We start from the raw sequence: 26,159 nt of genomic DNA, 5'->3' as shown, positions 1-26,159 counted from the left end.
TTTACATGTTTATATTGGATCCAGGTAGCCTGGTTTTTATAGTTATATAAAGGGAAACTTGAGTCACTTGAGGCAGTGTTTTTAGTGGGCAGACCATTGGTATTTTGAGAAACCAAAGGTATTTTGGACGAATCAAAGGTATTTTGGTACCTGCATTGTTTAGATAGCATGTACATAAGTTTTGCATAGCTGTTTTACTAAAACTGTTAGGAAACAAGGAGACATGCGAAGTGACTTTTTTTTCCATACGTGCTGACCTTTAAATAGTGTTTTACATGAAAACAGTAATTCACATCTGCACACCATCCTACTTATTCACTTATTTCCATTTCTGTTGCAAAAATATTAAAACTCATTAAAGAGCTCTTTGTTGCTTTAGTATCATTGGCTTTGCACTCCCTCACCATCTTTCCATGTGGGTGGTTTGATTTGCTCAGATGATAACCTAATGTCTTTTTAGTAGATATAGGTAAATAGATCTTTCACAGATCTGTCCGAAATCCTGCCAAACTGCTAGCATAGCCAATGCCCAGAGAAATGTCCTGTAAAACAGAAAGAAAAAACATGAAATACACATTAATCTTTAGCTTGTAACTCAAATGTCTTCATTGATAAAGGCTGTCACAGTGATTTGCCAGAGAGAAGTGAGCGTTGTCTGAGCATGTGGTTTTGTTCAGGCTGTTTTTATTTGCTTTTCTTTAGAAATACAACAGATCATGTTGAGCAAGACATTTGCATCTAATCTGCCCAGAGGCACTATATAAGGACACATTCTAAAACCCAGAAATACAGCATGGTCTCTTGTAGTGGTGTTGACAGGAAGGTGACAAGGCTAGTCACAAAAAATGACCCACTTTTTTAAAGTAAGAATTTTTTTTCCCAAACTATTAGTACTAGTATTAGGTATACAAACAAAGGTATTTATTTTAACATCATCATAATTCTATATCTTGTAAATCTCTATTTTTGGTCCTGTAAACTAAGATAATCTGTAAAAAAAGCTAAAAGGGAGACAAATGCTGGGACATAAAGTATATTTCTCTCTTCTGCTGCACCTCATAGAAAAATTTCTACTCATAAATTACCAGTGAAAGTAAACCAGGCACCAAATGGATCTAGTGCTAATTAAGATAGAACAGAGCAGGGTTGGGAATTGGTACAAGTGCCCACTGTGTCTTTTAAGCACATTCATAAGGAGGTAGATTTAACTTTAGATCGGCTCATCTACTCAGCATGCTGTCTGCTCATCCTAACCAGGTGTAAGAGGTCAACCGCCACAAGTTGGATTAATGAAAATAAAGCTTATGCAAAAAGCAATCTTGGTATGTATTGCAGATGAAACCAAGTTGGGCAGGAGTGTTGATCTGCTGGAGGGTAGGAAGGCTCTGCAGAGGGATCTGCACAGGTGGGATCGAAGGGCCAAGGCTGACTGTATGAGATTCAACGAGGCTTAGTGCTGGGTCCTGCACTTGGGTCACAACAACCCCATGAAACACTACATGGTTGGGGAAGAGTGGCTGGAAAGCTGCCCAGTGCAAATGGACCTGGGGGTGTTGGTCAACATCCAGCTGAACATGAGCCAGCAGTGTGACCGGGTGGCCAAGAAGGCCAACAGCATCCTGTCTTGTGTCAGAATCATTGTGGCCAGCAGGAGTAGGGAAGTGATCATGCCCTTGTATTCGGCACTGGTCAGGCTGCACCTCAGAAAGTGTGTTCAGTTGTGGGGCCTTCACTACAAGAAGGATATGGAGGTGCTGGAGTGTGGAGCAATGAACCTGGCTGACCTCAGGCTGTGGCAGAGTTGTTCAGGCACTGGCACGTAGGAAGCCACTGCGCAGAACTGGAATCTGCGAAGAAGTATTTTGGAGAAGCCACCACATCCAACTGGAAGGACTTCCATGGTCATCTTGATCATGGCTTAGCTCCCAACTCAGTCAAGTAGACAAAAACTTGCCTACCAGCTGAGCAGCTTCGTTGACTTAGACTTCAAAACACAATGTCTCTGTAACACAGCCCTCCTCTTCCTCCCTCCCTATATCACCTGAACTTCATTACTGGAGGTCTGGGTTCTCCTGCAGACTTTTTTAAGGAACTCAGTGCCTGATCTAGAGAAATGTCAGTTGACTCACCCCAAAGGTTTCCTCCTTTAAAAATAAAGCATAGAGATATTCAGTTGATGCGCTGCCACTAGGCTGTTTGCAGCCAGGCAGCTTTGTGAAGCGTACCAGAGGAATCGCCAGCTCCCCTCTAAAAAATATTTTAGTTGAGGAAACAAAACAAAAACAAACCAAAAAGGCATGTTTATTAGAGTGAAAATGACATCCATCACAGATGTGCTTGCTGTGATACTTGTTCTTTTTCATTTGTAAAACCTTAATTTCCCTTCCTAAAGAGTTCTGGTTTGGGCAGTTTCCAGTAACCGAGGCCTCTGTTGTTATCTAGACCACAATCTGTCCTAAATTAATTTTTAAAGAGGTTTGGTTTTTTCAGTAGAGATGATGTTTCATACTTCGGAAATACTTGGCATGACATGCTCTTCACCAGTTGTTGGTGTTTTGTTTGTTTGTTTTTTAAATTGTATGCTCTATGTGAGCCATCAGATAATGTCACATATCCTTTTTATATTTTTTAGGAGCACCTGAAAGCTTTTGACCAGGAAGTAAATGCATTTGTGGACTATATGTTTGGACCTCGAGGTAAGCTACTCTACCCATAGCTCTTTTAGGAAATAATGCCTATCCAGATTACCACTCAAAAATATAATAAACAGAGTCAGTCAAAATTTTCTATCTGAATAATTTCTCATTGAAAAATGTGGACTAGGCAGAATCACAGTACTTGCAGAAACACAGCATTATTGTAGGAAATCTATCAGTGCACTGCATTTATAGAAAGCCAATAGATTTTTGTTTTGCCTGTTTGACATAATATTATCTGTAATACAAATTAAAACCAATCGTGGATTATACTGAAGGTGAAAAAAAATGAAACCTTTTTTTTAACTTAAAAATTGCTACATTTGGGAATCCTTTGTTTCTGAGACTTTCAAAAGATTTCAGTATTACATCCTAATGTAGATTTCAAAAATTGAAACCCTGGATTTTTCTGAAAGTGGAAGATCTGTTTTAGGACTGATTCTCATTCATAATCCAGTTATTGTTTGGTCCAGCTACCTATCAAATAGCCTAATTCAGAAGGATGTTCAGAGCAAAAGCAAAAAAGGGCGTTTAGCTCCCTACGGGATCACATCCAAAATTTCAGTAAGCCAATAGACAGGGTGAGAGAACAGATGCATCTTTCTACTTCCTATTCTTACTTTCTAAAACAGTTTGTACAAGAAAACTTGAATAACTGTAGTTTGGAGGCGCCTCATGCTTTGTTAGGACTGAAACAAGTAATAGTAAAAAAAAAAAAACCAAACCCAAACCCCTGAAATAGGACCTGCAGAAACAAAGAGAAAGGTTATGGTAAGGTGAGGATACAGCATCAAAGTCAGGGCTAGGAGAGCCAAGCAGCTAGAGGAAAGGGGTAAGACAGGAGCTTAGACAGCAGACAGTCTTCAGAGAAGGTCCCTCTATGGTCACCTTGCTGCTGATAGGACTGGGCTTAAACACTCAACTTCAGGAATAGCCTTACACACTTTTCCCCGTGGTTAAATCAAGAACTGCTGCCCTCTTGGATGGACATATACTTATGCATTTCCATTTTGTTGCAATAATATCCTCCAGGTCGCAGGAGGAGTTCTTGCTTAATTAGGAAGACAAAGGAAAGCAAGCTGTAGCATTCTTAAAACCAAGAAATTATCACCTTTCTTAGCTGGCTGGACAGCTACAAAATGTTTTCTATCATCTGTGCAGTAGATATGAAGCTTGGAAAACAGATTTCAGGTGAAGAAACACTGAACAGCTTGGGAACTGCAGAAGTGATTAAAACAGAATAAGTTTTATTAGTAACTTCTACAATACTGCATTTTAATATTAACAAAGAAATGTGATCACAAGCATAAAGGTACGACTTTTTTTTATTTTTTTTTTTTTTCAAATGGACATGATGTTCTCCTTCATTCCTCTTTCCCCATTAGTCCAGAACAAATTGTTTGAAGGAATGAATTGCAGTTAATCCAATGCAGAATACCACACAGACCCCTCTGGGCTTTTAGAGAGCACTTTAGTTAAACAGTATTATTTGTATTACTTGCCATGTAAATAACCATCCCTCTCCAGACATCAATGCTGAAGATAGCATTTGTTTGTCCGTGCTTCTTCACTACAATCTTTAATTTAACTGGTGGTATGATGACACAGTATCATACATTTTGTGAATAACATAGCTCCCTCTAATGTGTTTATACACATAAATAATTCACAATAAACTGCAGACAGTTTTAAATTGGATAGAATGACCCACAAATGAAAATCTAATGAGTCCTTGAGAGCTTCCCCAAATGTCTGAAGCCAGCAACCCTTCTTTCTCTCCACCAATTTTCATCCACAGCGCGCACTTCATTCAGCAGCAAGATGGCTTAAAAGGATAGACAGATAACAGTGCTCTATTCTTTTAAAAATCTATCTCAATATTTATGGTTTATATTTAGGCAGTAACTCCTGAAATATTGGTACCACCATGCTGGTTTTAGTCATCATTTCCAGATGTGGCTGAGGCACAAGAAAAGACAGAATGCCACATGCTAGTTCCCATAGGTAATCTCTGCTCACATTGGTAGTACCAGGTTAACACAAGCTGCAGTACTGAACTACTAGAATAAGAGATGTACTATCAAAAATCTGCATTTGATTTCTATATAGGCATATTTTGTGCCTTTGTTCATTTGTGTCAGCTGGACTTTGTACACAAATTTATCTCAGTGTTTGCTTTTGAACTAGCAGACCAAATTCTTTGAATCAGGGAATGGAAGCCATATACATGCCCATCAGTTTTATCTCTTAATAAGAAGTGGTCTTACAATTTGGTGTTGGACCATATTATTCTGGGTAGATTATCTAGGCTCAAGGCAAAATAAGAAACAGTCAAAGGGCTATATCTGCTATATCCAGGGTCACCTTTATCTGCAGAGTATGGTTTGATGTTACACAAAATTAAGGAATATTGAATTGCAAGAGCTAAATCTAGTTAATTGGTTGCTTTATCTGTGAAAGGAAGAGAGGTGGTCAAGAATAGATATATTTTAATAAAGTTATGATAAAGTAATAAGCACCACTCCTCTCCTCAATTAAGTATGAGCAGTAGCAAGGCATTGGTGCAAAACCATCTACCCCCTGCACCTAAAAAGGTCTGAATCTACTCAGACACCAACTGGCTAAAGCTATACAGAAACCTGAATCAAAACATTTCTAAACCTCACCAATAAAGCCTGATACCTTTAAAGAGCCTGGGATGCCTGCCACTCATTTCAAAGGAGCCAGGATTTCACCCCAAAGGCCTGGCACATCATGGCCAGTGACCATGAACGAGCTTATTCATGGAGTGATCAGAGCTTTGGGCGCCTGTTCCTTCCCCTGCTGTAGTCCAGTGCTTTCCTACTTTCCTACTGCTTTATTCACTGCCTTGGTCTTAAGTTCAGATGCTGTGTGGGTTCAACATTGTAAAAATAATCCTCTCTCCTATTGACAGCATACCTTTTTAGTACTTGAACATGGAGATCAAACCATCAGTCAACAGAAATACTTCTGATCTCTCCTTCTTCCAATAACCTTTTATTGAAATACACTCCCTTTCTTCTCCCTTCCTGACACATTAAAACCTCCCTCTTCTTGTCATTCAGGGGTAAGTGTAAGTGGAAACAAAATAGTAACGTTCCTTGGCTGCTGTTTATAAACCACTTTCTGCCAATAGCTGTCATACCCTTCAAGGTACCGAGGTTGGGGTGGAAAATAATCAGTAAGGGTACATGTTTTAATAATTTTTCTTGAAACAGAAATAGTATAGATTTTAAAAATACTCGTCATGCTGACCTGAACAAGCACACGAGGTCTGATTTGTTCAGATCAGCCCACATGCTTGTGGCCACTCACAGCAGAGTGAAAACTTTCTGAAGGCATGCTGGGGCAGCATTTAATGCTGTTTAGTTTAATTTGTATTCTCATCTTTTCCAATTACTTTTCCACTTTGAGCAAACATGCTATTTCATTATCTACTGATGCCAGTTAACCTTTGTGCAAGTTACCTTTACGTACCAAGTGTTGCAATCCTCAGATGGGGGGGACCCTTCTTTACATAGCAGCCTTCCTAACATGACTGCTTTCTACATCTTCATTTAGGATACCAGTTAAATAAATTAAATTCTTACGCTCCTCAGACATACACTAGATCAACACTTACACACCCAACCTTTACCTGTCCTATGACTCTTGTGCCCTGTTTAGAGCCCGTATAGGAGAAGAACCTATCTGGAGCCCACAAGGGAGCAGAATCCCCTCAAACACATCCATTCCAGAGCTTCACACGTGGCTTGTGAACTTTAAGAGGGCTGTTGGAAGTGTTTTACTCTCACACTGAGGTGATCTTAAATAGACATTGAGATCTGAAGACAAAAAACCAGGTGTTCTAACTTGGTAATACACAGCAAAGCAAGGCCACCCTAAAGGAAGGATGGTGCTTTGTCATAGATGGCTGTGCTCTTGTGGCTGCTTTAATTCTACACCTTTCCTCTCCTAAAGGTTTTGGGAGTCCAGAAAGAAGAGTCAAAACTAGGAAAGCACTAGACGTCCACAGTAACTTAGGTCTGGTTGAAAGTCTCTCCTGCAAAAGAGCTAACATCCCATGCAGAGCCCTAATCCAACAGCTGAGTGTTAGAGCCACTGCAATGGAAGCAAGGTGGGAAGTAGAGGGAGACTGTAATGAGAAAGAAAAATGATGTTCATAACCCTGTTCATAAGCAGGTTATGCTAACTCACTTAGAAATCTCACCTTGCATATACCTGTATGCATATATTTCTGAGGAAAGAATAGTGGGAAAGAATGCAGTAAAATTGAGGTCAGCAACAGTTCGTTAAATGCTTGGGCACATTTGGTTTGTGCATCATCTATCACTTAGTCCCTTCCAAATTCAATACAGATGGAAAAATAGTAAAACATTTTTTTCATGTACTCTAAGTACCTTTTCTTCTTTTACAATTTTAACATGATCTTGGTCTTTGTTAAAAATAAACTAAGTCATTTAAAACAGTTTCTAAGAGCAGAAAACTACCGTGGCCTGCACAATAGTTTCTCATTGGGTTATTTCTTCACTTCATAAATAATAACAAATTTAGAGTAACCTTTTTAAAAAACTAGCCATAATGCCCTTTGTTCTTTCCATAGATAAATGTCTGAAGATCATTGCTGTGGAAAATTAACTCTAAATTTTGCTCCATCTTAAAAAAAAACAAACAAACAAACAAAAAAAAACCCACAACAAAACAACACACAAACAAAAAAAGCCCCACGCTCCTTTTGCTCAAGACATCCAGTTGCTCATAAGACAACGAAGTGGTGCTTCCAGATTGGCATTGGATTAAGCTTTGCTCGTATACACTGAACTATCTGATTACTGCCAATGGGATTACTTGTGTGAAGAAGGCAAGCAGGATTTAACCTTAATATTTCATTTCAGAACCAAGCAAATGGGACAGAAACTGTAAGAGTGTCCTGGCCTTATCAAATATCTTTAATAACCGTCAAAGCAAACATTTGCCATTTATTTTTCATATTTAATGTTTTTCAAAAATCTTCCCTGTGTAAATGTTTTCTAGCAAATACTGTATACCTTCATGCTTATATGGCAAATACAGAATTAAAATTATATATAAACTGGAAACTTTACATGCATACTTTGTACATAATACTATCTGCAAACTGTCCATTGAGCAGATTAAGATATTATTTAATTAAATATTAAGTTAAAACATTAAATTAAATTTTAAAATGCATATAGGAATGTTCCCTTCTTCATTTTCTCTTTTCTGTTAAAATCAGAATATTTAAGTGACCTTAAATCATTAGGGAACTCCATGCATTTTTCAGCACACATTCTCTGAATTAGCATGCAGTTTTGGGGAGGTAGAAAGCAATGGATAGCTCTTGCGAGCAAGGCATGGCAGATTCCCTCTCACGCTTCTAGCAGACTTTTTTCATTATGTGATCTGCCTTGTTTCAGCAATACTTTACTATAGCCTTCTTAATTGCCTGCTGCGTGTGCTTCTTTTCAGATGCCAGGGTTAGAGGATGGTTACTTTTGGACTCTTACCTTCCCACGTTTTTCCTCACTGGAGCATACCTACTCTGCATATGGCTGGGCAACAAGTTCATGAAGGACAGGCCTCCCTTCTCTCTCAGGGCTCACCTCATTGTATATAACCTTGGGATTACACTGCTCTCTTTATACATGCTCATAGAGGTAAGTATTCTTCCATGCAGCGCGGCTGAGAAAGGTGAGAGAAGTACATTTTTTAGCAGAAATATCTTAGCAACAGATAATTTTGCTACAAAATTTATCAACAGCAGCGAAGTAAATTTAAGATCAAGAAAGTTTCCTTAGTAATTGGACAGTGAGTTGTACAGTACACCTCTCAGCTTAGATCTTGACATGTTTTAACTGTCCTTCCTGAGCTACAGTCCACACCTGGGCACAGCCAGCTGCTACCAGGACAGTGTCTACAAGCACGAGTTCAAACCTGCAGCAATTGGTCATCTCAAATGTGCCTAGACCTCATTCTTCAGCGCCCATGAATATCCCCATGGGTTGGGTTTTATTCGTATGAGTGTCTATGGAATGATTGTTCTATGTACAAATGCTCATGCTTAAATGTGAATGGATTTATAGATGAGAGTAAGTACTGATTTATGGTATTGGCAATTCAGTGTTATTTTCTGTTCTCCTGACTAAGAAGCTTTCCTCAGGTAGTCAGACATTAAGAGACATGTTAAAAACCTGCCACTTCAGGAGAAGAAAATGCTGTGAGTCTGAACACGGTCACACATATTATTTATCAGGAAGGAACATGCTCACAGAAATCAGGATCCATTCAGAACCAGAAGAGAGATTTTAATGCATCTGGTGATTCTGCAACAACAGACGACTCGGTGTTCCTCAGCAAAGATGTGCATTTTCACCTCCCCAGTGGGGACCAGAAGCCAAAAGTAATTATTTTGATATTATTTGGGCGATCCCCATTCTCAGCCTTGTGATAGTTGAGGTACTTTTAATATTAAGGTGTAAACACCTATCACCTGCAGCCCTAGAAAAAACAAACACTAAAAAACAAAAACCGCAAAACATTTTCTGACTTGGCTTAAAAAGTGACCCTGGGCTTGAGAAGCCCTGCCCAAAAGCTGTGCTTGATTTCATCATGTGACCTGCGGAGGTGTGAGCCTTGCCCGCACAGCCTCACAGCATTGCTTACCCCTTGGGCTCCCAGCCACAACAGCAGTTTCCACGAGAAAAACAAGGACCGACTGTTCTATCAGCTGGACAAGAAACTTTGCAGAAGCCAAACAGGGCCCCAGATATTTCAAGTTTTAAATTAATTTGAGCTGAGCACCAGGTGACTGGCCTGGTCAAAAGGCTGAACAGCAGTTTAAGTTTGCACCTTTGTGCAAAGGACCGATTGTGCTGCACAGAGCTTCACCCTGGTCAAAGCTCCAGCTGTCTTCAGTGGTTGCTGTGAGTGTTTGAAAGTGCAGGATCAGAGCAAAGGAGAAACCAGCACAATTGCTGGAAGGCTTGATGACTCCATACTGATTGTCCTCCTGAATTTAAATTAGCACTTTGATGTTTAAATCCCCATTTGCTTGAAGGTATATAGGTAACTGTCTTCAGTAGCAGGACTCAGCAAAAAGGATTAGCTGAATAGAACACAATACTGCTCCCTTCCCCTTGCAGGCTGATTTGGGCTGTCACAAGTAAATGAATCAATAAAGAGAATTTTAGCAGGTCTCACTTCAATGCAGCAAACTTAGTTTTTGCCACCTTCACATCCTTGTAGGAATTTTGTTGAGCCAGCTCCTGCTCAGGCGCCTCACTGCCCTGTCCTTCCTGAGGCTAACCTCGCTACGAACGATCACTGAGTTGCGTTAGTCTTCAGATTAGTCCCTTTAGAGCTTGATTCTGTAGCTGGAGACTGAGTTATGCCTCCCAGGCTGCAGCCAGGCATGGCTGGCAGTGTCTTGAGCTCCACATTCTACATTTTTTAGGAACCTAGGGGACATCACAACTGATCTGCACTGCCAGCTGTTTTACTGCAGATTGCACTCTCAGCTTTGGACTGTCAGCCAGGCTGGTTTTACACTGTACAAAACACTTCCATAATAGTAGCTCTGTATTTTTTCATAGTCTACTTGCCTGGTTCCTATCACAGCTTCTCCTGTGAAGGAGCAGAATGGAAGACTTGCAGACCTGCCTGAGGTAGCTTGCACATCCCTGCTGAAGGCAGGCAGGCAAATGGGAGAGCAGAAGTAATTTTCAGTACTGAATACAGTTATGGTGACTCAATGTTTCAAAATGTCTCATTTCCGAAGCTTCTCTCTGGCCCTTATTCTCTCTGCCTTTTATGGACAGTAAGCTCTTTAAGGCAAGAGTTACCTATATTTAGAGCATTCTGCACAGTGGTTTCTTATGTAAACACAACTGATCCCTCCAGTGAGTATGATTCAGGATTAATTCCTACTTAGAAACACCTATAATAGTAGTTTTATTCCTCCACCCTCCCATGGCACCTGAACCCCTCTGGTCTCTGTAATAGAGATAAATCACAAAATAATAAGCTCTATAATAGACATAAACCACACACACAAAAAAAACCAAAACCAGAACCACCAATTGGCATTGTTCTTACCTCTTCTTGGTTTTGTATATAAGGTGCCACACACCTTTTCTTGTGTTAGCTCCAGAATGAAATGGGTGCTTCTCAAATATTCAAAAGAAAAACACCTCATTCAAAAGAAAGGCTGTATGTTCAAATGCAGACTGTCCCACGTAATGGCTTTAATGAGAAACATGGTAAACCAGATGATAGGGATAGCCATGCTGTAATTCTTCATCTCACCTTCATCTGACCTAGTTTAGCTGTCCCTTGAGTACAGTGGATTTGTACAACCTCAAGACAAGATGACAAAGGTTACAGCAGGGAGTCATAACAAAAAGTCTGGTTTTAAATCTCCAGGGGCAGATTCCTCTTCTGAGCCAGAGCTCCATGCACTGCACCATGGGCCTGAAGTATCTAGGAGCCAATTTTAGCATCACAAGCTTTGAGGTCAACCAATCCCTAAAGTACTTGGAGGAACAGCTCCAGGACAACTCTAAGATGTGCCATTAGCATAAGGTCAGATACCCCTACTATCCCCAAAGGACAAGGTTTACAGAAGAACAGCTCTGCCCAGCTGTCCTTGTCCTACTGAGATGTATAAATTTTTGTGTGTCAAGAAAGAGTTAGGTGTCTTTTAAGGCCCCCTCAGAAGGGCAGTTTACTAGACCTTAATTTAGACTTCTGAGTTAGGCAAATAGATTTTCTTGAAGTTGTCAAAGGCACTTACCTCTCCCCATTAAATATAATGGTGAAGTGGGGCACTTAGTTTTGGAGCACGGCTTTTTCAAGTACCTGAAGCTTAGACACAAGTCCTGTGCTTAAATTAGGCAGGCTGCAGGTGCAATGCTGAGGGGCCAGAGGACAATTTCGTCCACCCTTCCTGCTACAAGTGAAACCTGCATCAGAGCTTTGTTATTGGTTGTCTACTCTTCTGTACCATAAGCCGTCATAGACCCAGATCAAGTCTACTGTTCCAATAATTTCTAGTAATGTTGCCAAAAATGTGCATAAACAACCACCACCTTTTTATTTTAATAAAAATAAAAACTTTTAGCAATTTCACTGAAAAAAATATGCCCTTCCTCTACACAAATTTCTGCCTAAGATCCTAAAAGTACCAACCATGAACAGAAAACCAGCTTACTTTGAAAAGCAATCAAGTCTCTGCATATTTTAAAATTCTTTCATGTGCAAGTTAACTCACAAACCACACTTCAGGGATGCAGTGTGAGGCACGAGAGGCCAGGATAAAGTTTTGAAGTTCACCGCAGGATAAAACTGTCACAACTCCAATGATAAATTAAAACTGGAAACAAAGACAACCAATGCTGATCTCCAAATTGTGAAATTACTGAGGTGAGAATACTCTCTCTCATTAATAGGAAAAGACATAATCTCTACCATGGTCTTAGGCTGCTTTTCCCAGCAGTAAGTATCACATCTGCCCTATTTAAATTAAATCTCAGCTAGTCATCAAGCTCTCACCCAAGTCCTTTTGTTGATCAGGCACTGAGAAAACCAGGACACTGGTACCATCTGGGTCAGATTAAAAAGGAGATCTAGAGATATGTGTCATTAGCATAGGGGTGGTGTGATGTCTTAAGCTGCCTGTATCCCCAGGTAGCTTCACAAACTTATTATAAATCCATGGGATTTGTAAGCAACCTACCAACCAATGTGGGGAAGCAGGACTTGCATGTGAGGACCCCTCAATTCTGAGGAAAGGAGAAAGAGCAGAACTGCGCAAGTATCGCAAGCCCAGTGCATTAAGCTTTTTAGTGAAGCCAGAAGAAGAGTCTTTTACTGTACAGGATTAAAAAAAAAAGGGGGGGGGGGGGGGGGAGGAGTAAATTAGCTCACTTCACCAGTTTCTAGGAGATGAAAATTCACCCCACATTAAGTCCAACTTCTGAATTTTAGTCATGACTTGCAGATCCATAGGTGCCAAGGTGATGTGAGGATTCCCAGGAGTACCAGAATTGCCTTGTCTGTATTGTCTGATAGCAGGGAAAGGTCAGAAGCACAAGGCTGGCACAATCAGGGCCACCAGCCACTGTTTTTAGCCCTACACGTTGCAACTAGGATTACATCTCACAAATTACTAGAAAGCCTTGTAAAATGCCTGGATTTGAAATAACAGTGGGCAAAATGAAAGGAACAAACCAAAAATAAAAGCAGTACTTAAACTCTTTTTATTCCATCGTTATAATGGTTGACATCAGCAAGATTTGCTTCCTAACTGTGCAAGTGTTAAAAAGATAGAGCTTGAGTAGCAGAAGGTCTAAGTAAAGTTTTAACAGTGCAAGTGATGAGGAAAGGCGAAAAAAAGACATAGATCCTAGCTGGTTTGAACTGTCCTGGAATTTTACTATAGAAATCCAACTTCAACATGATTTTTTTCTAAAGATTGTCATAAATGGTTCTTTACTCCATTAATTGTTCAGAAGTTAGCAAATGTAAATTTAGCAGAGAAGTAAGGAATGATCCTAGATCCATAATGGTGCTTGAGGTAAAGGCTTCCTTTGAAGTAATTCTTTAATTGGGACAGAAAGACTGTCTTACCCTTAGGGGAGCAAGAAGAAAAGAATGAAGTGAGAAACCAGAAGAGATCAGGTGCACTCTTCTATCATTTGGAAGAAGTGAGGGAAAAAAAAACAAACCAAAACAAAACCTAGACAGCAAAAGACCACTGAGAGTGCAGTGTGAAGCAGTAAAATGAAAGGACAAAAGCAAACAGTTTTTTTGAACAAGAACTTTTTCTGAATAGAATTAGATTCCTAGGTGTTCTATCTTAATCAAATCATTTGTTTGGAGCGCTGAGGAGCTGACTTTGCGGTCCTTGCCTGCAGCTATTGTAGCTGGACATGTCGTCCTCGCATCTCAGTTTTCATCCTCTGAGCCCTCCATGTCTTTCCTACTGACCTTTCTGAGCTCTGCATTTAGGTAGAACATTTAGCCTCTTCATCAAAAAGGCAGTGCTCTGAATCTCACCTGCACATTCATATAGAATTCAGTAGAACTTTATTGGAAATCAAGAGTAAAAATTCATGTGATGAGATTTTTCACACATGCAAAGCTTCCAACACCATCACTAGTATCACAAAGTAACATATGGGAGCTACTCAGAATAGGAGATATAATCAAAGATTCATGGAAAACAAGCCTAGAAGGGATTTCTTTCAGCCTATTCCACTACCCAGGCAACAGCAACACACAGAGGAAATCATCATTCATAAGTTCAAGTCATTTTGAAGTCATTAGTTCACTAATCCTTCTCCCACTTACTTATGAGGTATTAAATGAAACTGGCTGGGAGTTTACCAACAACATGGCTTTACATATGAAAGTTGACAAAAACATTCAGACATTTATCAAAACTTCATTTGGTAAGGAGCTTTTAATTTTGCCACTGTAATATGAACTTTCTGACCTCAAAATAAGAAAGCATGGGACCACTTAGTTCCTCTGCTCTGGAATAACCAGTATTCTTCTAGTGAGGATGCTCCAGCAGCATAAGAAATCCAGCATGGATCTTCTCAGTGCCTTGTTTTTTCACTCTCCTGGATGACTCAGTCACCTCTCATTTAGAGAGAAAATCCAAGGCAGGAGTGTGCAAAAAGGTGGCACTGAGATGAGCTACCCAGAAAAGCAACCACGCAGTAACATCTCCCCATCCCCCATGAAGCTTCCACCTGTTGCCAGCTACAGCACAGGCACAGATCTGGGGACCAGGGACGTGCCACAGGAGGGACAGCTGGGGAACTACATGCCCTCTGCCTCCTGCTTAGAGAACAGAAATGACCCTTTTCCCACTCAGCTGCTTTTTGAAAGATAATAGGGAAATGAAGTGGCATAATATGCTCTTCTCAAGGAGTTTTAACCCCCTTCTCTTCAGCACTTCTGCAAGTTAAGTTAGTTGGAGAGGAGCAATCCATGCCTCCCCTTCCCACCCGCCTGCCACAGCAGGGAAAGGAGAAGAGCCCACATATCCCAGCCCTGCGTGCTTGTAGGCACAACACCCAAGCAGAAGCCAGCTTGGCAAGACTAGTGATCTCAGCTGCACTGAGCATTTGTATGAGGAACCCTAGCTGGGTTTTTGTTGTTTCCCCAGTTTTTAGACTCCGGTACCATCCTGTCTGGTTTGGTGACCTCTGACACACGTTTTAGGCAAATCCACCAAAACAAAGACTGTTCCAAAAAGGAGTGGGTTTGTTTCAGTTTTATATAGCAGTTATCAGCAAAATACTTATTTATTGTCTTTTCATCTCTCTCTGCAATCTCTATCGGTTATTTTGGCACATATACCAGCTATGTTGGAATTACAGGGACAGTCACAGAATTGCAGTTCAGAAGAAAAGTAACAGAAGACCCTGGGTCTCCAAGTTTCATTGCTTTTTCATGTGAACTTATAATAAGCATTCTAGGCTATTTACTAATTCTCCAGATAATATTAGCAATAACAAATTTTTTTACTCTAGGAATTAATTCAGTTTGATCACTGAGAAAACCTCTGCTTCGCTTTTGTATAGACTGTCACACATGCAACACAGGAGACTACTTTTCACTTTGAAGCAGAGGGAAAAAGCCTGTACAGACGCTAATACACACCTTCCCTGAGTAACCCACTTCTCACAGCACCTTGCAATTCTGCTTACAGCATAACACACTTCAACGTATTTCTCCCACCATCACCCACTGCATCCTCTCTAAAGTGGGAGACAGACCCCAGAACATTAATTGCTCAGTTTGGCCCTCATAAACTACTTTTCACATATTCAAGAATAAGCAAGACCTTTTTCCAAAATCAATGGACTCTACATAGCATTTATGGACAACAGATTATGCTTCCTGTTCCAAAAGGGCTGCTGAATGCTTTAAGTGGTCGTTACCATAAAATTATTCCACCTCAAAAAGTACCATATGGCTTTCTAGAAACCCTCTGCTCCATCATAGTGTGGTAGCCTGACATCTCATTGCTTTGTCTGCTTCCCAGTATGACATGCTCTGAATCTAAGAAATTGCTTGTGTGTCTATTCAGGTCTCCATTCAGCATTATCCCTGCTCTCCTCTACTTCCTCCTGCATTTAACAGTGTAGGGCAGAGAGGCATGTGTATGGCATTAGGAAATATTTCTCCCATTGCGCTACTTCAGATTTGCCTTCTGTTTGCTTGCTTGGCATTAGGGAATTTTTCTCAAGGACGATTTTGCACAAGTGGCTATGTTAAGCTCTGCTCATACTGCTTCGGGACAGAGATACAATATTCGAGCATGAGCTTTAGAGTGAGGATCACTACACTAAGTAATGAGAGATTTTAATGGATGCCTTGAAGGCTTTAAAGCTAGAAAAATGTAAAAGGTATACCATTTCAGCGTGTATCTCCAACACAACCTGATGACTTTTCCGTTTCAAAACAGAAGATATTTCTAAGCTGTCTGGTTTAGGAGCATCAGTTCACAGAAGGAGTAGGAACCTACTGTACTTCTGTGCTGCTTTTTTCAATAAGCACAGGACAACTGCAGGGGTAAAGCAAACTGCTATGTCTGTTCATGAGCATAATTGCTATGTTTTCTGTTCCAGCTCATCCTTGCCACATTGGAAGGAGGCTACAATCTGCAGTGCCAGAACCTCCACAGCGCAGGGGAGGCCGACATCCGGGTGAGAGAACCGCAGCAGCTCAGCGCCCACCATCTATGGCAGTCCTTCCCTCCGTGTCCTCAGTGTAACACTTCTGCATTCACGGCAGTTATAAGAATGTTACTGAGGACGTCTTTAACATGCGGGTTTTAACACTTCTTGTTTGCTGCAGCTTGACTATCTTTGAGTCAACACAGATGCATGCTTGCTGTAGAAAGCATGACAGTATTTTGAAAAGCCGATATATCAAGATCGGTGAGCAAAACAGTGTTGCCTGACTATTGAAACAGAGAACATGGATCATTTAAAAACTTGGAATAAAAATCAGTCATCAAAAATGTAACACTCATTAGGCTGTAGCTGGGAATGGATTTAAGCCCAGCTCTAAACTCTGGAAAACTGCAGAGGCATTTTGCTGGCTTGGCTCATCTCTAGTTTCAACCCTAATTTCTGCCTCACAGCAATTCCATGTATTAACCCTCTGTCATTCCCCATGTCAGGCTTACTTTCCAGATGACATTAGAGCTCAAGGGCAGAAAGATTGGTTAACTTACATAACTTTCACCAACCCTCAAAATTTGTGTTACGTCAAGGAAAAGGTCAGTTAAATACCTTTTCCTATCAACAAGGTGTTTTCCCTCTTTCTGTTTTAACTAACTGTCTTCAATTGTCCTAGGACATATCCTGAGCTCTGATAAAGTGTCTCAACTTGAGGAGGGTATATTCCATTGTGTTGAGTGTCAAATTTGGATTGTTTAAGAAGCTGGCAGCAAAATCTGCTCATCGCCAAGAAAGTATAAATGGTAACAGCCTTTAAAAAAAAAAGCACCCTCACAACTTTGTTTGATAAAAACCCCCAGAAAATTAGAAAACCCTTCCTCAAAGTATATGGTTTTTTCTAAGCTGCTTCAATCAAAAGGGAAATAAAAATGAAGCCAGGGCTTGTGCTCCTCCTTCAGTAGAACACTAATGCTCTTTGAGAAGTTGCATGCCTAGGGACCGATCAAGTACAATATTTTGCCCTTTTATGGACAGATATTGATCTCCTCTGTTCTTGTCTGCACAGGTAGCCAAGGTGCTGTGGTGGTATTATTTTTCCAAAGTAATTGAATTCATGGACACTATCTTCTTTGTACTGAGAAAGAAAAGCAGCCAGATCACCTTCCTTCATGTGTATCACCATGCCTCTATGTTTAACATTTGGTGGTGTGTTCTGAACTGGATACCTTGTGGGCAAAGTAAGTCTGTGTTCACTTCATCACCTGGGGTATAAGTCACCTGTAGCTGGAGGAGAATCACATCACCATCCAAAGCAAGTGTACCACTGACAGCACCATTAGCATTCATAACCTTTCAGAACTGATGAACACCTGCCGACTGCAGTAAATTTAAAAGCATTGTTAAAAGTTCAGGACAAAAAAAAATACCTGAGTATATACCTAGACTTTCCACTTAGCTGCCACAATCCCTCATATTTACTTCTCTTCAAACCACTTTTAGACAGGATACACTGCTGAGTAGTACACAAGAGTGATCACATACAAGACCTACTCCAAAAGCAGCTATAGGAGGAAATCATGACCCTAAAAGTCAGCATCAATCACAACAAATGAACTCAATAGCATTTGTACAAGTTTACCTCCTGTATGCATCAATCTGACATTCTGCTTTAGCAAGTTACTTCATAATCACTAATTAAAATACCAGTTTGAGTTTGTTTAGTTTTAAATGAGATGTATTCTCATTCAAGCAGTAGAACTAATAGGCAGCCAGAACTGATTGATACCATCTTGCATATCATACTGAAATAGCAGAAGTACAGCATCCTTTGCCTTGTTATATTTTAGGTTCAATATATTTCAAAACAGCAATCTCTAAATGACTTGGCTCTTAGGAGGATGTTGTAATTGTCATTATCTCCCCCCTCAAGGTGGGGAAGATGTACCGTGCCACAGGCTGGTCACTTGGCATTTGTACGCTAAGTCCAAACAGCAGAGAACTACGTCAGGTGTCTCAACATCCAGGGCTTCATACAGCCGGAGGCTTCTTGTGGCATTGCTGTCAGGGTTGAGAAGACAAACTTTCTTACTTTGAGCTATTAAAGGGAGTTACCTCAGTCCACTGTAATATTTTGTAAAGCACTTGGTTGCAGGTATCTTTCCAAACAAAAAGCAGAATTCACATTTGTTGGTATTTACTATGGACAGCACAAAATCAAAGTAGATCACTGTTACAGGCAGAAGCAGAGGTCAAGGATTTTATAGCCATCATGAGTCATTTCTACAGAGGTGTAAACAAACTAGTGGGGGTTTGTGCTTTCTATTGTGTCTGAACATATTCCTCACATTTTGCACTAGCTTTGCACTATTATAATTAACAGAGTGGAAAAATCAGTAGCTAAGTAATTAATCAGTAATTATTAAGTAATTAATCAGTGGAAAAATCAAAATAATTAGTAAGACCATCTTGTAGTTGTCAAGCACTGCCATCAAACACATGCCTGTACAGCAGATAGAGTAGTGCTGCTACTTCACAATAGTCTGTAAGGTACAGAGGGTAATTCATTTGCTCCAGAAGTAGTATTGGTCAAGCACGGATAATTAGACTGTCAAGGTATTATCTGAGGTGAAATTCTGGAAATCCGCATCTAGCAGAAGAGCCACTGAAGAAGAGAGCGCGTTGCTCAAACACAGCCACACGAGGCTAATTTAATCCAGAGTGAAGCCCTTACTAATGTATCAGGGAGCAGAACAGCAGGTGCCTCCCAGGGCACTAAGCTGCAGTATCAGCGGCAGAGTCACCCACGACAATAATGGAGAGACTCATGCAAATAACATTTGGGAGGGGAACAAAAGCAATAACCTGTAAGCTACAGAATAGAAAAGTGGAGAAAATGAAAATACAGGATGAAAATACAATATTCAGCATGAGAAAAACCCTGTAGGAAGTATTATTTGGTGTGTCAGTTGTCCCTAAGAAAGCATCTCTTCACATCAGGAACGTCTTTAGCAAAGGATAAGCACCAAGGGAAGAATTACTGTATGCAGGGGACATTGCTAACAATAATATCTTCTCTCACATCTTATTTTATATGCCAACTGCTGTTTCACTTTTTGGATTTTTATAGGTTTCTTTGGACCTACTTTGAATAGCTTTATCCACGTGCTCATGTATTCTTATTACGGACTGTCAGTCATCCCCTCTATGCGCAAGTATCTGTGGTGGAAGAAATACCTCACTCAGGCACAACTGGTATGTTTCTATTTTAATTTCCAGATTTTAATGACCAGACATCCTTCAAAATACCAGAGTCGAGTGACAGATAAATATTGTCATTTGAAGAATTAAGCCAGTTCAAATTCAAATATAAAACATCAACTATCATCTAGATTAAGTCACTAGTTCGGCTTGTATAACTTAAAGGAAATGATGCTCAGAAATATTTTCTACAATACAGCAGAAACTCTACAGTCCATAAATTTCCATTATTTTTAATGTCTTGGATGGAAAATGGACATTGCTTAATCATGGAAAATAGACTGCTTAGAAAGTTATAAAAACTGTCTGACAGAGCCAGCTCCAGCCAGTTCCAAGATGGGCCCACCACTGGCCAAAGGTGAGCCCATCAGCAAGGCTGGGGGCACCTCTGTGATATCATAGTTAATAAAGAGTAAAAGATGCTGCACAGCAGCTGAGAGAGAGGAGTGAGAAAATGTGAGAGAAACAGCCCTGCAGACACCAAGGTCAGAGCAGGAGGGGAGGAGGGGCAGAGATTCCCCTGCAGCCCATGGTAAAGACCATGGTGAGGCAGGCTGTCCCCCTGCAGCCCATGGAGGTCAACAGTGGATCAGATATCCACCTGCAGCCCATGGAGGACCCCATGCAGAAACAGGCTCCTGGCAGGACCCACGGCCTGTGGGGGACCCATGCTGGAACAGTCCATTCCCAAAGGACTGCGCCCCATGGAAAGGGTCCACACTATAGCAGTTCCTCAAGAACTGTCTCCCATGGGAGGGACCACACACTGGAGCAGGGGAAGAGCTTGAGGAGGAAGGAGCAGCAGAGCCAAAGCAATATGGACTGAACTGCAACCCCCATTCCCCATCCCCCTGCACCATTTGGGGAAGGAAATAGAAGAGTCAGAAGTGAAGTTGAGCCTGGGAAGAAACAGGGGCTTAGGAGAAGGTGGGTTTAGTTTTGTTTTTTCACTATCCTTCTCTTATTAATCGGCAATAAATTAAACTAAACTTCCTGAAGTTGAGTCTGGTTTGCCCATTACAGTAGTTGGTAAGTTTTACCTTATCTCAGCCCATGAGTTTTTTTTCCTCTTATTTTCTCAATCCACTCTACTGAGGAGAGGAAGTGAGAGAGCAGCTGGGTGGGCACCCAGCAGCCAACCAAGGTTAAGCCACTACACCATGGTACAACTACAAAATTATGTAAATGAACTCTTAGACAAGACAGAATTAGTGTGACTTCTAAAAGTCTACCTCAGCAGTTGCTGTACCCAAAAGGCTGAGCACCAAAAGCTTCTATCAACAAGATATAATGCTTGATGTGACGTAAAGCTCCTTTCACTTTTTTATCTCAGGCCCTGTTCATATTATTTGGGAGTTTAGATGTTTGCAGTGAGCTTAAAAATGCCCATGTAGAAATGTGTTTAGCAAATGCTTCTTCTCTGAGCTGAGACCATCCCTGCAGCTGAAACACGCTGCCCTGTTTGAAATGCACCTCAGCACACTGAATTGACTGCGCGCTCAGCTGCCTGGGGAGAATCAGATGCACCAGCGTGGGCTGTGGTTCACAGTCCTAAACACAGCCAGCCTTCTGCAATTTCTCCTCCATCTCATTTTTGCTGCATTTTTCCCCCATCTTAACTCTGTTAATGTAAATGCCAGCCTACCTGAACTTCCCTCTGACCTGGGATTTCCATATTCTGTTCAGACTTCTAAAGCTATTGCTTGGAGTCTTCAGAGCTTTCTCCAGTTTCTGTCCAGTGACAGAGACAATGCTGTACCTGGCGCAACATGGTCTGGAAGAGAGAACAACCCCTATCTAAGAAAAAGAAAAAGCGCTTTCATTTTGCCAACTAGATCTATAAACTCATTTTTAGAAATCTCTGACCCCTGATGGCTTTTTATAATTTCATAAGAGCCCCATTTTAACTTAACCCTCACAAAACATTCACAGGTTCAGTAAGGGATAGTTTTCAATAGTTCAAGAGTACTCAAACTCTCAAAGAGCAGGACTAGGTGACGCTGTTATATCTGATTTAGCTAGAACTTACCCTTTCTCAGCAAATACTCATGTATGATCACTCCTCCACAGATCCAGTTTCTGCTCACTATTGTGCACACACTCAGTGCAGCTGTGAAGCCATGTGGATTCCCATTTGGCTGCCTCATGTTCCAGTCCTCTTACATGGCCACACTGGTCATTCTCTTCATTAACTTCTACATTAAGGTAAGCAGTCCTCCAAGAGCTCTCTGGCAAGGGGGGGGGGGGGGGGGGTGGCGGGGGCGCAAAAGAACCTTTTGGACAGCAGTCTTGATGAACTCACATGTAGAATGAGCATCAGCACTTAAAATATGTTTGTGTTAAAATATGTATATCAGTTAAGAATGATACGTACAGTAACATCTTCAAGAGACAGTTATTCAGTAATAATGACCTCCCCATTGCAGCTCAGGTCTTCTGCACTTGTATAGCAAGTCAGGTACCACAGACTTAGGTGGTCTGAATTTGTTCTGTTCACAGAATCACAGAATGGTAGGGGTTGGAAAGGACCTCTGGAGATCATCTTGTCCAAACCCCCTGCTTGAACAGCGACACCGGACTGCTTCCTGGCAGGTTTTGAATATCTCCAGGGAAGGAGACTCCATAACCTCTCTGGGCAGCCGGTTCCACTGCTCTGTCACACTCACAGTAGAGTTGGGCAATGTTGAGTCTCCCTCTCTCCTTGGAAAAAGGAAAAAAGCAGATCTGTCATTGCATTGTTTATTTCAACCTTTTTTTAGCAGGGACTGCTCCAGCCTGTCTGCATACATAGAGCTTCTAGGGAAAGGGGCTTAAAAATCTTTTAAGGTCAAGAAATATTACAGTAATACTAGCAAGGTAATATCACCCACAGCAGTGAAAATAATACAGTTTCTTTAATGCAGTCTGAAGGAAATATATACATCTGCATCAACAAACACCAGACAGCTCCATTTTACAGTTAACCATAAGTAGTGTTTGGAGGGCACTAAATAAATCCAAGTATTTACTTTGGATTTTGCTTTTGTAGACATACCGGAAAGCGCCTTCAAGAACGGCTATAAAGGAACACCCTGCCGCAACAGAAATCAAGAACGGTTTCCATAAGGACTACTTCGCTGCTGCCAATGGATTCCTGAATAATAAGAAAGCACAATAAGTATAGTATTTCCTATGATTTTTTTTTCTAAAAGAAGAAAAAAAAAAAAAGACTGAGTTACAAGCTTTAGCTTAAAACCTGTTTGATTACATTCATCAGTTCTTTGTACCAGACACTTGTTAATGTACTGCTATTTAGGTTTTAACAAAACTAGTAGAATTACTTGTCCTGTCAGAGATCACCATCAGAACAAAGAAGGCCAAGATCTTTCTCATATGAAAAAGAAAACCTTTCTGATCTCTCATGCTGACACAAAAACGCCTTATAAAACACTTGATGGATAAATCCATCAACACCTTGAAAAGATTAGGACTCTGTTCAGACTAACACAGCGAGCGCATTCTTGCACGTCAGAGGTCTTGAGGCTGGGCTTTGCAGTGTACCCAACACATTCAGCTAACTGAGGTCAAGGTCAGGGAAAGGAAGGGGGGAAAGAAAAAAAAACAACCAAAAAAGGGGGTGAGAATTGTACCTTTTGCATCACCATACCCCTCTCTGCTTCTTCCTAGCCGTTCTCCAAAGCACACTCCCTCCCACGGACACCAGCAAGGTGCAGCCATCCCTTTGGTCCGTGGGAACCCTGAGAAAGGACGTAACAGAGGGCAGAGCCCAGGTGAACCATCCCATAGTTTGCAGACAGACATAACACGGTGCTTGCTTGTTTTATATACGAGCAACACAACTCAAACGCTACAAAGGCTGGCAAGAGGCTTGCCACTTCAGGGGGCTGCACTGGCAGCACCTGGGAGTGCCCCGTATGGTATTCAACACACATGATATCACATGATATGAGGTTTCTGAGCTCTAGTCAGAGCAAAACAAGACACTTCGGATATGTTAAATCAATAGGAGTTCTGAGTAAGTGGATATTGAAAGAAATAGGAGCTCAACAACTTAATGAAGATAAATCCCTTGAGTGTAAATGTGCACAAAGTTAATCCTATACAATCACTGCTAATCTGAAGCAAACTGACATGCCACATATTAATAGACTGGAAGACACAGAAAATCTTAAAAGTGAATTCAGTAATGAGCAAATCACATTATATAGGAATTTCTGTGCTAGGTGGGCCTTACTCTGACTGACCTGTGGCTGGAGAAACAGATGGGACTGAGGCACAATCCTCTGTAGGAAAAGCAAGGAGACGTTTGCCGTCTGCAGCTGTAACAGGTGTCTCTCACAATAGCCAGTCACCATATTCTCTGCTTATGTTAGCTGGATTTACCACCCACTTAAACGGTTAGAAATTAAGAATACCCATGGTGAGCTTTGGGGATCTGCCCTTGCCCTTTTCTCATTTAGCCCATTTCAAAATCTCTACTAAAAGTGGGCACGGCCTTTTTCCTCTCCCTTTTTCACAGTGAAGTAGTTCTGGTCTCTTCCAATCTGGTGTGCATAAATTTTCTCAACAAAAATATCTTTCGGAGTCTTCCCAGCCCAGCAAGCCCCTGGACCGAAGCAGTTCTGTAAAGGGACTGTGTCCTCTCCCTCCCGTCACCCCACAGGGTCCCAGGCCAGGAAGAGGACTAAACACGTGCACAGCTAGCGCAGAGGGCCCCAGCAGCCACAGAGGGCCCACACAGAGAGGAGGCTGTCCCAAAACCTGCTCCTCCAATTCTCCTCCGCCTCCTGCGTCAGTTATCCCCTCTAGATGATCTGTGATCAGGGGGTCTTGGAGACGGCAGAGAAGTTTGTCCCGGGGAGCGGTGTGGGCACAGGACAGCCAGCCTAGCTGGGAGCAGCCCAAGAGGCTGCAGCCAGGAGGGTTCACGGATAGGAAAGGAATGGGCTGAGTAAGTGGTACAGGATGGGGGAAGCACAGACTATTTTGTCCCAGCAAAAGCAAGAGAAGGAAGTGGCACAGAGAAGCGTGTCTCAGGACAGAGTTCAGTTTAAGTTTGTGCTTGAAAGTCCCGTTGGATCCCATCTGTCTCCAGGCAGTTCCTGCTCCAGTACAATGTGGACAAAACATTTCTGCTCCAGCAGAAAGCTGAAATCCCCACAATGCTGCAGCACAGGCAGTACATTTGGGGAGCCTAGCTTCTAAACTGCATTGTCATGCTCTGAGCAACCTGATCTAAAGATGTCCCTGCCCATGGCAGGGAGGTTGACTAGATGACCTCTAAAGGTCCCTTCCAGCCCAAACCATTCTATGATTCTATGATCATGAACTGGGCCACCAAAGTAACTGCAATACCCAAACACTTTTAACAAGATCGTGCAGAAGGCAACTAGCTGAGCCGCTCATCTAAGGCAGGCAACAGAACAGTTGCATGGCCCAGCGCGGATTTTGGGCTGAGCAGAGCCCATAACCTTTTGATGACAAAGCATGCATTTGACTATCAAGGTGGACAGTGTCAGCATGTTAAGTGCTGAAGTTTACTATGGCAACCAAACCCACAGATATTGTCTTTTGTTTTGTTGAAACCTCATTCAAAAGAAAAAGAAATAAGTAAATGCCTTACTTGAAACTCAAAGGGCTGGGGGAAAAAAAATTTAAAAAATAAAATAAAAAAAAAAAGAAAAACCAAGATGGTCTCACCTTGCAGATCCAGACTGGCCAGGAAGGCTGGAATCAGGTATGTTTTAAATTCTTCATATCTGTCTTAACATCTTCAAAATGCTGCAACTTTGAAGAAAGAGAAGCGTTGACTTTTTAAACTGATTTTTCCTGTAATACATAACACTGTAAATAAACAAATTTTACTATCAGGCTGCCTCAACTCCCCTTTATTTAAGGCATCAGATTGCTGGGAAGCAGCTATGTAAGGCCAGTTTTGTCGTGAAACTTTTTCAGAAAGCTCTCAGGGCATTCACCTCAGACTGAGAAACAATTTCACACACCACCTCCACGTACACCGATGTAAAGCTCCCCTGTGTTTTTTGTACACCTGTTGGCTGTGCTCTGCCCTCCTCATTGACTGGGCAGGTGGTATTTCTGTATGTCATGCTCATGCACACAGACACACTAATGAGGCTGATAGGAGACAGCTTTCTACAGTGTGCAGGCACAGCATGTTTACACTTTCTGCTCGAGATACCTGTCTTTGGTGGACCGAACACCCCTGCCCCTCCCAGACAGTCCTGCTTCTTAACAGTGGCTCTGCAGGCAACGCAGGCTCCCACCTTTGCTCTTGGGTTTTATTTCAGATGCATGAAGTGGGTGATGTGAATACCTCATACTGAGTTTGACTATTCCAGTGGAAAGAAAACACACTTTCAGCCCAAACTTCAGTCCAGAAAGACTCGTTAAAATTATCCTGTGTGGTTCTGCTGCCTCCCTGTTCCCAGGCTCTCTCGCCTTG

At 41.4% G+C, this 26,159-nt stretch overlaps 1 protein-coding gene across 1 annotated transcript in view; it reads left to right on the top strand.

Moving 5' to 3' along the window:
- Positions 1 to 25,566, top strand: part of ELOVL2 (ELOVL fatty acid elongase 2) — a 48,455-nt gene extending 22,889 nt beyond the window's left edge. The window contains exons 2-8 of the mRNA XM_064443588.1: positions 2,633 to 2,696; positions 8,208 to 8,395; positions 16,382 to 16,459; positions 17,505 to 17,676; positions 19,566 to 19,690; positions 21,767 to 21,901; positions 22,725 to 25,566. Of these exons, the coding sequence (XP_064299658.1) occupies positions 2,633 to 2,696; positions 8,208 to 8,395; positions 16,382 to 16,459; positions 17,505 to 17,676; positions 19,566 to 19,690; positions 21,767 to 21,901; positions 22,725 to 22,853 (891 nt within the window). The 3' untranslated portion in view covers positions 22,854 to 25,566. The remainder of the gene's footprint in view (positions 1 to 2,632; positions 2,697 to 8,207; positions 8,396 to 16,381; positions 16,460 to 17,504; positions 17,677 to 19,565; positions 19,691 to 21,766; positions 21,902 to 22,724) is intronic.
- Positions 25,567 to 26,159: the final 593 nt, after the last annotated feature.

Source organism: Phalacrocorax carbo, chromosome 2, assembly GCF_963921805.1.
Source record: "Phalacrocorax carbo chromosome 2, bPhaCar2.1, whole genome shotgun sequence".
Classification (NCBI taxonomy): Eukaryota; Metazoa; Chordata; class Aves; order Suliformes; family Phalacrocoracidae; genus Phalacrocorax; species Phalacrocorax carbo.
The sequence above is the reverse complement of the archived record's forward strand: the minus strand, read 5'-3'. Positions and strand labels throughout refer to the sequence as shown.